The sequence below is a fragment of the Amblyomma americanum genome, chromosome 2 (genome assembly GCF_052857255.1).
Source record: "Amblyomma americanum isolate KBUSLIRL-KWMA chromosome 2, ASM5285725v1, whole genome shotgun sequence".
Lineage (NCBI taxonomy): Eukaryota > Metazoa > Arthropoda > Arachnida > Ixodida > Ixodidae > Amblyomma > Amblyomma americanum.
This window is the reverse complement of record NC_135498.1, coordinates 60,603,878-60,617,020: the sequence shown is the minus strand read 5'-3', so window position 1 is coordinate 60,617,020 and position 13,143 is coordinate 60,603,878. Positions and strand designations below refer to the sequence as shown.

The 13,143-nt window shown below is 50.7% G+C and overlaps 1 protein-coding gene across 1 annotated transcript in view; it reads right to left on the bottom strand.

Moving 5' to 3' along the window:
- Nucleotides 1–2,701: 2,701 nt before the first annotated feature.
- LOC144121313 (uncharacterized) overlaps nucleotides 2,702–13,143 on the bottom strand; it is a 143,897-nt gene continuing 133,455 nt past the window's right edge. The window contains exon 4 of the mRNA XM_077654467.1: nucleotides 2,702–13,130. Coding sequence (XP_077510593.1) covers nucleotides 8,077–13,130 — 5,054 coding nt within the window. The 3' untranslated portion in view covers nucleotides 2,702–8,076. The remainder of the gene's footprint in view (nucleotides 13,131–13,143) is intronic.

Here is a 13,143-nt window from a genome sequence, read left to right as displayed (position 1 = left end):
GATCAGCCCAACCTGAAAGCAATTGAAACGAAATGCAGCAGTGGTGGCGTCAAGGCTTTCAATGCGTTGAAATCCGCAGAGAAGGCGTTGACTTAGAATGGCATCGCGGTCAGTGCGCGTCTGCTATGCGGCGCAGGGCCACCACGGCCAGCCTCGAGAAGGGCGCGCGCGCTCTCCCTTCGAGAGACCGGCCGTGGCTGAGCGTCCGGTTAACGCGGCGAGTGCCCACGAGGCGGCGCTGGCGATGTGGTCGCTGCTGGCGCCACCATACCAGCGCACGGAGCCCATACTGCCGCACGCAGCTACATTAGTCAGGCGGGAATCGCTTGCGCCAGTCAGAACAGCAACTGCCTCAAGGCTACCTCGTGATGCAGGTGTGGTCTGTCGATCTCTTGCGTGCCGGGGTCCGATCGTAAGAGCTTTATATGAACATTTACCCTGAGCTAGAAATTTTTCGTTGATAACCAGTCTAAGATCTACCCCCCCCCCCCTCTCTTTTTTTTTAAGGCGAAAGCCTTTAATGGCTTATACTCGCGGCCAGGGATCTGTTCGGCGTCCGTTACATCCAGCAACTAGTTAACTAGTCGCAACTAATGCTAGTAATTACTAAATAGTCACCTGCAAATTATTAAGCAACCATTAATTAATAGTTATAATTAATCATTAATCAGTAGCTGGCAGTTAACCATTGAGCGGTAGCTGTTAGTTAATTAACCAATAATTAGTGGTTCGTTGTTAAGCGACATTTCATTAGCAGTTAGTAGTTAATCAGCCCTTAATTAACAGTTGGTAGTTTTCCTTCCCTTAGGGCGCGGTTCGGGTGTTCACCGAGATATGTGAGACAGGTGTCATTTATTTTCCTTAAAGTGTCCAACGGGCAAAGCCTGGCGCCGAATGGTCGATGGCGTTCCGTGTACCCCTTGGCAACGCTGCAACACGGTGTCCCAATCCAGACGGCTCCTGACCGCTGATCTGGAAGGGTGCCGCCTAAACGCTCTTTGTATTCTTTAATCAACATCTTTACCACACATCAGCGACACAAAGCAGCAACATCGCGCTAAAGGCTTTCGCCTTACCGCATTTTAGGCCAACAAAGTGCCCCCCCCCCCCTTTTTTTTTTCTTCTGTCGGGAAATAAAGAAAAAATTAAGGACACCTAATGCTATTTTGTGCTGGCGATGCGCTAGCATTAGCAGCTGTTGATGCCTTCGCCGTAATTGACATCACTTTCCTCCTGTGAATGGGAATGCTCCAGTCTGGTAGCTCGCCACCAGTTTTTCCTGGTCCCTGCACTCCATAACCATTCTGTCGTAGACATCAGACACTTCTTTTTGTCACAATTCTTTATTGGCACCAGTTCAAAACCACCACTTGAAAATATATCCATAGCACGTGACCATGGGCCAGAGGCTCTCATACATTCGAGCCTCGTCTCAGCTCAGGCATGATGAAATCTATGGTTTGTCGACATCTCGTGTTCTAGGGTAGTAGCAACAACAACCCTTGGTGGGCGTTCCTTTTTCTTTCGACGTGAGCTCTGGTAGCTGCTTCTGAACGGCTTCCAGCAGTTCGTTTTGCGACCTGTAGGTGACACGACGATCTTAAGATTTCGCCGTTCGGGACTTCTAATCACTGCCACCATTAGGTACCACATAGTGGAATTTTCTGCGTAACGATATGATTCTGTCTTGGATGGTGACTTGCATGAAAGCTCTTGGATTACTTCTTGTTCTGTCTGGAAAATTCACATTTTATCTCGGGGTTACCAGTCGTTCAGAGCAACATATGGAGGCAGCTCTCTAGTGCACATGACATCGTGGCGCGTTCTCAGACAGCTGGGTTACGCTGATGCACAGCGCATTTGGTTTTAAGTCTCAGTGCATTTTTGTATACCTTTCATGAGGCGAATGGCGCCGCCATTTTAAGATGGAGAACTGTGTTCCTCCTTGCCAGATTGAATTGTCTTTATTTTACAGTTACTTTTCCTCGAAAGAAAGCGCCGACTTTTCCGGCCATCAATATATGCGCGAGATATTCCGCATCCCGATGGATTTATATCGACAGAAATCTTTACTGTAAATTTGCAATGTACTTCGCCGTGGCTCCCTCGCATAATTCCTTACGATGTAGCGTCAAGACACTATCTATAATTTGTGCATTTAAATTATACCTTCATGCTTTTATGCATTCACTGGCGATGATTATGGTGCACCGTACGAGCTATTGTAACAAAACACTTACCGCAGTTTGTGTCGTACTTATTCAAAAGGTCCCCCTTCAACTCTGTGATCCAACGACCTTTTCTGAATTTAAATTCACTGTTCATGCTTTTGTTTTCATTGTATTGTTAGAAATTAGTACCGAGAGTAGAAAGCTTTAGCATAACGTACACTATTGCCATCAGCTGTCAACTGCGCATGCGCAAGTGGCTCCAATGAGCAAGCTGTGCCCGCAATCTGACACGTCTGGAGCTATCCGAGTATGCGCTGTTGGCAGCGGTATACTGTAGCGCTGTGCTAAAACTCCCTATTACTGTGTTACCGTATATACATGAAACGGGAACCGCTAATTCAGTTTCTGCGCCCGATTCGTTTTCTCACAGCCTTACCTTTTTGTCACGGAGGCATATGCATTCCTACTTGCACCTATCAGTGACTGTCACACACACGCACACGTATAAAGGGACGCAGACACGGGCGGAGTCGCAGTGCTGCACAGCTTTATTAGCCACAGTAGCGCCGGTTCACCGGTCACAAGTGACCCGGCCGCGCGCGCCGCCTGGCGACGGCAGCCGCGACGGCCGTACACACACACATACAGGCACACGCACGGGTTGGCAAGTACGGTGAACGCAAATGACGCGCCGCCACACTTGAACGGTCAACAACACAGCAGCTGCAACGATAAAGCGACAATCATAGAGAGTGCACTACAAACACAAGGAGCGCGCGCCGTACAAAAGACTCCCCCCCTCTACCTCCTTCCCCTCCCCTGCCTCGCTCCTTCACCTTTGTCCCCTCCCTCTCTAGCGGCGCCTGTTGATGTTGTTGCTTTGGTGCGCACAAACACATTCGTGCAGTGAACAGGAACGCATACGACGACGCTACGTAGGCTTTTTTGTTTGCAATATTAAACGACGACTCAGAGGCAGCGGGATGTAGGGAGCCTCATCACAGATGTGCAACCTCAGTACGGTAATAGTAATTGTAATAATAATTATAATAAGCGTCACTTGCCTATAAGAAAACAACCACCTCTCTGATACACACACGCGCACTCTCGCTCGTCAAACTCGCACACGAAGCAACAAGAATGTCGCGCAAACGCCTATACAACATCGCTATAGAAGTCCTTGCTAAGACACTGCCGCGCTGCGGCGTAGAGCAAATATGAAGGAACGTGACGAAGAAAGAATGTTTTAAGTTTTTTTTTTTCAGAGTTAAAGTGTTGCGATTTTTCAATTAGACGGTGTAGCGTTTGACACTCAACCGCAAGCACAGCGGAAGGTAAGGTTGCAGAACACAAAGTCAAACTCTATGCACTATGAACAAAACATGGCGACGGGAGTTAGATAATAGGCACCTTTAGCATACCGTGTTACCGTTACCGTGACCGGGGAGTACCGGGAGCCCGCGCGCCGTCACTGCGCATACGCAGATCGCCCAGAGGCCACCAGATGGCGCCAGGTACCCGGCAGCTGCGCGCAAGCTTTCCGCATGTTAACTTCAGTGCATGCTTAAAGGTGTCGAATAGACACCTTTAGCAAACCGCGCATACCGTTACCGGAGTACCGGGAGCCCGCCCACCGCCGGTGAGCATGCGCTGATCGGTCCCGATGCTGCAGACGCGAGCGCAGCTGCCGGGTACCTGGCGCCATCTGGCGCCGTCAAGATGATTTGCGCATGCGCAGTGGCTGCGCGCGGGATCCCGGTACTCTTGGTACCGGTAACGGTAGCACGGTATGCTAAAGGTGTCTAATGACGTTGAGAAAGCTAGCGGGGCTGTGTCTGCCAGCAGCGATTCTAATCAAATGATGCAGCGTTATCGTTTAACTTTAGGGGTGGTAAGATCTCACATCGACTGCCGAAGCTGGTAGACTGGTTAACGGTGGCAAGCATTTGAATTCGCACCGCTCCTAGCACGCTGCCAGGATCGCACCATTCTGATGTAACCGTATCGTCATATGAGCAGCAAGTCTGTCAATACACACAAGACGAGCTGCTACAAGTCAGCCTGTTGCACATTAGCAACAGAAAAATTAAACTTGAACCGACATCAAAAGTAGGTGCATCTTGACCCGTCTGTCTGTTCGGAAATTTGAAGCCTTTACGTTTCAATCAAATCAGCTTTGAAAGAAAAGTTAAAATTTCGCATTTTATTGGTATTATACGGTAGCAACGGGTTGGGATAAGAGAAATGCAGAATCATTATTGGAGCAATGGTTCACTTAAGCTGCATCGTCAATAGACGTTGCTGAACAGAACGGTAGTTTAACGCTTTCTGAAAACTTTCTGCAAGTACTACAGGCCTCAGACCGCTAGAAGTCATGGAGTCAAAGAGGTGTTATGCAACTTGCCGCTTATGGTAGCTCGTCTGTGCATCATGGTTACAGAACAATCACCTTGAACGACCCACGTAATTGTCTACGCTCTTCATCATGTCACAACTGGCGCAAGAAGGGTGGCTTCAGCACCCATCTACCGTTATCAATCTATAATGTTCCCCGTGTAGTTGTCAGGTAGATCCTGCTCGGGCTAAAGTGGGCCTCACCCAGCATCAATCTACCCTTATCAGTCTATAATGTTACCCACATATCTGCCAGGTAGATCCTGCCCGGGCTCAATCGGGCCTTATGTAAATCACACCTCTTTCATCCACCATGATTCTTCAGCAGCTCTATCGCGCAGCACCAAAGCATCAGAGACAATGTTCGAAAGCGACCGACCCTGTAACCAACCAAAAGCACGTTCTACTGGCAATGTGCAGTAAATGCGTAGCAAATGACTAGACGACGTTTCTTGGCCAAGAATGCTTAAGCTTTAGGAGAAAAAAAGAAGCAATGGGAGGTATTACTTAAAAAAAAAAACAATGAACGCCGTTCTGGCTCGTTTGGGAGCACAGCTGCACTGTATCCTTCTTAAAGCGTCTTCACATCTGTCCAAATGTCCATGCCATAACTCTCACGCTACCAGTCATCTTGCTGCCAGTTTTTCCCACTCCTTTTCCACTCCTGGTCGCGCCATTTGTTACTCAAATAAGCACATATACACATAATATTACACTACTATATATGTGTAAGTGCTAGGCCTCTCCGAAAAAGGAGTACAGTAAAGCATAGCATACGGTGCTCAGAAACTGGCAAGCGTTGAAGGCAATGCTCTCAACGAAATGCAAACAGCGCAATGCGAAGACCGCACTCGACGCAGACTGGCACGGTCCAGCGCTGTTCAAAGTAGGAATCTGCATGCTCTATACGTTGTTTGTAACTCTGCGTACGAAAAAAAAAAACACTAAGCGAAGGGTGGAGCGGCGACAGTGTTTCTAAAAGGACTCTCGAAGCAAACTTACAGGGTATGTTAGCTAACTGGAGCAAGTCTCCATACTTCACGGATAAGTCCCGAGGGAAGAAGGAGGTGTTTGTGCTCGAGCTTCATCTTTTTTCGCATACCTCGACACGCGCGTGTAAAAAAAAGGGGTAGCCAAGAAACTTAACTGCGGGAATTAACAAGTCGAGCAACAACGAGGCGCTCGGAAACAAAGCTACGCATACAAACACAGATACAGTCCCGCGAATGGTATTAAGCGCAAACGAACCCAAACTGTATAGCAGGCGTCCCATATAGACTCCTGTGTCCCCCCCCCCCTCCCCCCCCATTCCCTTCCCATCCTAATCCCATCCCTCCCCTCTTGAAGGAACATTGATGTCGCTTATCTCTTATCACATGAACCATTTCCCAAACGAAGGGTCCCTGGCCATAGGACGACAGGGTCGGGCCGTGAGAAACACACGACGCCATCGGCCCTCCTTTTTTTGATAAGCTCATATCACTGGAATGCTCAAGCGAAGGAACGTCCTGCATTGCCCTCGACGGCCCCGTAGCGAGTGCTTTGTTTAAAAGACTCGTTTGTGCGCACACGGTTTGGGTACGGCGACCGTGACATTGTACGAAACTGCGGTTACGTGGACAGATTTCTCAGCGACTCCGTTCGAGACATGGAAAGCGCGTGCAAAATAAAATTCGCGCTGAACTATGCACAAAAAAACAACAGAAATAAAAAAGAATAGCGAGGACGCGTCGTCCCAACACCCGTGTCTATACGTATACAAGAGACCCACTGTAAGCACGCAATTGAAACAAATATGACTACAAGATCATTTTTTTTATCTCGTGTTACCCTGCCGCCAACTCTTCCTTAAACACCACTTCTCATGGCAATAAGGACCGTGATAAAAAAAAAGACAATATTCGCTCAAAGCACGGCCACACCTCTCACACTTCGCACATCAGTAGTGTTGGCTCCTTTCGTTATTTTGCCATACACAAACTCTCTTTCTCTCGCAACATTTTTTAAAACTTCGTTTCATCCTATTTTTATTTCATTTTTTAAGTATACACGGTGACTGTAGTGCGGGGACTCGACGGTGACAACTGTGTGTATTGCACATGTCGAACAAACAGACTCTCTTTGTATATATATATATGTATATATATATGTGAATGGAAATAACCTCGAACGCCATGGAAGCCTCTCAACGCGCCATCACGTCTTGGCGGGCACAACAAAGGTGACACTATAAGCGCAAGCACGGAGTTTTGTTGGAGAAAGCCGCGGCTAATGCTTGGGGGGACTGTGCCTGTACGCCGAGGTGTCCAAGAAATCCAAGTACGTTGCACGGCGTTATTATAAATATTACCGCGATTTTGGAAGTAATAACACCCGCGTGTGAATGACCGCAGTAAAAACTAAACAAATAGGGTTGGTTCTAAGATCGAGGAAGTACCATCGAAAACGCTACGCTCTCCTATGGAGCTTGTACGCGCTACGCCAAGTAAGTAGATACCTTACGCGTGATCATAAGGCTGCGATAATAAATAACAATTCTCTTGAGATAATAAATAAAAACTGGGGATAGGACAAGAAAAGGACAAAAAAAAACTATACCCATAAATAACCTACGTTCTAGCAGCGTGTATATTTAGAAGGTCGAAGCACAGGGGCAGTATCACAGAAAAATAAGAACGGGATTAGAAAGGGAGTTAGACAGCAAGACTGCCCAAAGGGCGTTTCCAAAGTAGTGTGCCACAAAAACAGGTTCAGAAAAATTGCTATAGACGGGTCTAAGTTAGTGAATATGTATTTAGTCCTATAGGATTAGATGTTGTAGGTAGTACAGGATGTCAGAGTTGTAGACCTCTTTCTCCTCTAAGTGGACTCCCGGGCTCACGAAAGTAAATTGTGCAAAAGTCTACGAATAGAAAGCATGAATAAAAAGAAGATTGAAGAGAACACAACCTGTAACCTTACGAATAAGTTGACTTTAAAAACAGGAAACAACGAGATATCCCGCAGTTGCCGCACGCTGAAGTGGCACGACCATGCCGAAGCACAGCCCACATACCGTGCGTTTGTGGCTGTCTCGTTCGAATACATATTCGAAACATAACGCGGAATAACAAGACAATATATCAGTAATGCGAAACCAAGCGAGGCTCACTAATGACGATTTCCAGTGGTTGAGCAGAAGTGAAGCTTAACCCACACGAGGTGAGCAGTCTCGGTTCATGGAGCACTTCACACACAGACGCACAGCTGAGCACATTCGAAGAGCTTGTGCTTGGCTGCAATGGGCGGGGCATCTTTCGCGCTCCTGTTCGACGACTGAAAACCGCCATCAGGACACTGCACTGGCAACTGAACAAAGCAGAAAAACACAAAGGCGCTCCTCACAGACACAGCGTGATTGGACAGACCCTCCTACGGCCACACAGATGCAGGGGCGGGGCCTGCCGCCGTCCAGCGGAACCGGGACGACCGCGAATACTTTGGATGCACGTGTGTAAAAGATGGCTGCTCCTTAAAACTCCAGTCGGTAGGCGGCGCAGGACGATTCGTGGTCCTGGAGGTTGATGGTGCAGCGCGAAGCCGAGGGAGCCACGTCGATGTGGTGCTCTTCGAGGGCCTTCTGATTGTGCGCGATCCAGTAGCAGAGCGCGTCGGTCTCGTAGGTCGGAATGACGGTGACCGGGGCGTCCGGCTCGCCCCAGCCGCGCTTGGCCTCCAGCAGGGCGTCCAGAACCTGCTGGCTGGGGTTGGTGCTGCTCAGCACATAGTAGCGGGCCCGCACGCGGCTGAAGAACTCCGCGTCACAGTAGCCCGGGTCGCCGTGGTAAGGGACGTAAGTCAGGTCGACATAGACGACGTCGCTGGCATTGCGAGGTACCGTCTTCCTGCCGGTCTTCGAGGATGACTTGGACGACGGATCAGGCGGAACGGGAAGGCCCAGCGGTTTGCCCCAGTCCCGGATGTCGAACGGCGCGGCGTCAGCGTCCGGCCGGCCGTTAGCCCGCCTCTCCGTGGCAGCCTGCAGCTCTCTGACGTCATCCTCACGCGGAGCCGTTGCCGCCGCTGCTATCGCTGCACCCGTGCTCTCTGCAGCGCCACGGGACCATTCCTGTTGTGCGTGCACCGCTGCCGATGCCTTCAGAGAGCTCTGCTGGAGAACGTCGTCGGCCGCACCGATGTCGCGTTCGAAGTGATGCGTGAAGCGGACTGGGTCACCGCCGGACGTGTGTGACGGAGTGGTGGACGTTGACCCTTCCACGGTGAGGATCTCGTGATGGAACATGGACGACTGCGATATGACTTGCGGCGCTTCACCTTGACCCCCTTCCAGCACCCACTCCTCGCGCACCACGGTCGTGGGCTCTTCAACGTAGCTGACAACTCTGCGCGCCTGGCTACTTCTGCCCGGAGTGGACGGGGGCTCCGTCTCCTCGACGACCACCATTCGCTGGACGGACGTGACGCCGGGCTCTCCGTTGTGCCTGGCTCGGCCGTCGTGCACAGCGGAGTGCGGACTCGGCGGTTCCGACGGCGTGTTTCCAGCCGACAATTCCACGAGTTCAGGGTAGTCCGGTTGAAGGGTCTTGGCGAATACAGGCTCCTCCACCAAGGGGCTGGCGTCGCTCAGCGAACTCTGCTCCAGGGCGGCTTCCTCGTCTTCCTCGTACAGCGGCTGCTCCTCCAGCATCTCTTTAGCCGCCTGCTTCGTCTGAGCTGCCATGAACTCCAAGATTGTCTTCGGGTCGCTACCCTCCGGCGGAAGACACGTCTCCTCGGCAGACCGTCCCAGCGGAAAGCGTAACTCGCCACTGGTGCTTGGATGGTAGACGATCTGCCGAGTCTCTGTCACGTGGGTGACGTGTCCGTTCCTTCTATCCACGAGTTCCGTTGGGCGCGTCAACTCCAGAGGACGCTGCGAGGACGAGTCGGCCGAGCGATGGACAACCGTCCAGCCGTTTGGCGACTGCGATACTGCGGCAGCGGCCATCTCAGTAATGCGAGCTACTTCGTCCATCGCAATGTTGTGGATAGATGAATCCGGATGCGACGTACTGTCTGAGTCATCAGACTGGCGAATAAACATTTCTGGAGCTCCGTGGTCAGATGAAACGGTATAGACGTATCTTCTGGTCGTAGATCCTGTCCCTTGATCTTCCTCTATGTTGGCTTCCTCTTCTCGAGCATGCCGTGCTATACTAGAGCGCAGCACATCGAATTGAAGGTCGTCATCGTCGAAGCGAGAAGGCACGCTGCCAGAAGAAAGTACTGGACCTTCTTTATCCTCACCTTCACCAGAAGTGTAGGTCCTATAAACGTATGTAACAGTAGTACGCTTAGAATCGTCTTCGGCGTCGTGCTCAGGCGTATCCGAAAGAGTGGACGTAGTCCAGGTATCGGGGGGACCATCATTTTGATACACAACTCTTCTAGAGGTCACTGTAGTGATTACCTCGCGCTGAACAGGTATTTGACCAATGCGGGGCGGCACAGTCGATCCAGGGACACTTCGCTCACTATATTCAACGCCGTCAACGGCGGAGGGAAGCTTCTCGTCAAGATGCTCCGTGCGTTCTTCGTACATTGAAGCCGCCATCTCGGGTGGTATAACTTCGGCTTGAGAACCTCTCGACGACCGACTTGACTCAGCAGCCTCGATACAAAGCTCTTCTGCCGACTGTGGCATGCAGACTAACTCCGTGGCAAGCCCAGCGGCAAGGCCAGCTACGAGACCGACGCTTGGCGGCGAGTGGGAAGTGCCGTTAAGTTGGAGATCATCGAACTCTTTACCAGGCTTCTGCCCAGGAGTTGGCTCACCTGTTGTCGACGTTGGCTCTGATTTGAGTGTAGGGCTAGCGAGTGGCTGCTTGTCTGTACTGTAGTCGCTTTCACTGAGTCGCCGCTCTATGTATGTCTGCATCGCGACGCCATTAGCGTCCTCTGCATAATCAGACTTTTTCTCTATAACGTGGTGAATTGCCTCTTCTTCCGCACGCTTTATCTCAGAGCATAACTCTTTAGACTCAACCATGCATACCAGCTCCACAGGAAGGCCAGATGCCAACCCAGCGGCCACGGCGGCTGGTTCGTCGTGTTTTCCAGCGTCCTGCGGTGAGCGCGGAGGAGACGTTACGAGTTCCAGAGAGTCGGCACACTTTGCGATCCGCGAAATGTCTTTGGATATATCAACAGAGGACTGTGCCAAGCACACCAGCTCCGTTGGAAGTCCAGATGAAAGGGCGGACGCTAAGGTGACTTCATCTTCAGTACCGTCTTCGTCGGGCTCAGCGGGCTTGTGGCTACCTTCATGACGCGAGGGACTTGGAGTTGACGAGGTCGACGGCTTTAAAGATCCGCGCGACAAATCATCCTCTTCGTCCGTCGCCATGGATTCAAGAAATTCGGCTTCGTTAAGCTGCTCTAAGCGAACGGCTAACTCAAACATTTCTTTCGATTCATTTTCCTCATCTAACAACGCGCGGGAAGCCGGAGAATCCTTGCAGCTCTGGTCAGTTGGCACTCCTTTCATAACCTCTTCTGGTAGCTGAAACCTGATAGTTTTCGACGGGGTGATCTCACCAGATATTTTACGAGGGACAAAAGGTTCGACATCATCACCAACAGCAGCTTCACTTCCCGAAGCAGGTGGTGTTTTTACGGACGTTAGAGGAGGGACCGGATGAGTTTTCCTTGGTTCTTTATCGCTAATTTGTTCGGGTGCTTCAGATAAATCCCGCTGCTCAGTTTCGATTTCTCTCCCACCATCAATATGCCCATGATCAGACAGCGCTTCCGGTACACTTTCAGGTTGTTTTATGTCGGCAGCATGGGGCTCCTTATACTCTTCCGGTACTTTTGGTGAGGTAAGGGAAGTGGGTTGATCAGTAAGAGGTTGGCCGTCCTTGCCTGTCTGATCTAAGACACTGTCCATGGAAGGTGAATCGATGACGCAGAGTTCCGTTTTTAGGGCAGCAAAGAGACCCGAAGCTATGCCGTGACTATGTGGAATTGTAGCGGCCGGTTGTCGACGTTCCGTAGTAGGACTTGCGGTATCAGGCACAGGTCCGCCAGGTCTTTCAACTTCGCAGCGGTCCGCTGTGCTCAAGGGTTCGAGCGTAGAATCGCTGTACAAACTTCCAGACCTAGAAGAATCTTGAGGGTACTCTCTTGAGGTACTGGAGAAGCTCTCTAGGCTGTAATCTCTCTGGTACGGTTTCTCAAGCTCCGCATAACTTCGTTCTTCCGAGGTTACACTGCATGTTGAGTCAAGGCTGAACCTAGAACTAGGGAAAGTTTCCAAGTGTTTACTATATTCACGCATTAATTCGTTATCTTTAGGCGCGCAGAATGCCGGGCCAGATGTTGTATCATCGCTAGAAGAAGTCGTTTCGGTCTCAAGTGACGGCCTTGACGTGACCCCTAAAACTTGTACTCCCGCTGGTTGTACGGGAGACGGCGGCTTTTCAGGAGTCACGCTTTCCTTCCTGGTGTCTCCATCATCAGTTGAGGCAGGCGTATGGTGTCGAGAGAGGCCCTTCTTTGCGCTATCTTCGTCTTCACTGGATATGTCAGCTTCTGAGGAGCCTTGTGTCGATATTGGATGCTTGGACTCCGATGCCGTGCGACTTCTTTTAGAAGCACGTGGATGCTCCGCTGCCAGCCTTTTGACTGGAGACTGTGGCGGGCTCTCCGGGCTGGACGCACGGGAAGTGCCTACTTGGTCTTTGGAGGCATCAGCCGCTTTAGAATCGTCGCGCGAAGAGCTGTCGGAAGTTGGCGCACCTGATGCTTTGACGTCGACCGTGAACTCAATCTCAGAAACGGAAGTTATCGAGCTTTCGTACTCAACAGACAACCTTTGCTGCATGTGGGCTAGCTCCGGCGTGTCCAAGGCCGTCGGACACGCTGCTCTAGGATCTTTCATTGGTTGATCTTGAATTTCTAGCGGTGGAAGCTCCTGAGAGTCGCGACGGGGAGTCCTGTGCTCAGCCCACGGTGTGTCTAGATCATAAGAGTCCTGTTTTTGAGGCGCGAGTAATGTTGAAACACTAGGATCTTCACCGAATTGTGCTTCGCCACGTGCTTTTACTCCTTCTGATCCAGAAGAAAGACGTGCGTCGAAGATAAGACCTTTTGTCAACGCTATTTCAGAGTCGTAAGAAGGAACTTCACAGATGCTACCAGATTCCTTGTCTTTGCCGCTCAGCAGTGCCATCTCTGGTAATTCTGTACTTTCTTTCAACGCGACAGGAGACGAACCCAAGTCCTCTGCGGGAGTCGCAGCTAAGTCCGACGGAATGTGGTGCCTGCTGTCTTCTGGTGTCTGGAAGCTTTTGGTCGCAGTGGGTGTTTGGGAAGCCCGTATTTCCGGCTTGGAACTCTTATCTTTAGCAATTTCCGAGGAGACCATTTCAACGTGTTCGCTTTCTTGCACTAAACTTTCCTGTCGTGCATCATGGAAAACTTCAGTCGGTCTGTCCAGGCGGCCTTCATCCTGAAGATCACCGCGTGCCTTTTCGAATGCTGACGCTCTTGGGGTGGAAGAACTCTCTTCGTCTTGAGGCGCTCCTGAAACGAAAGT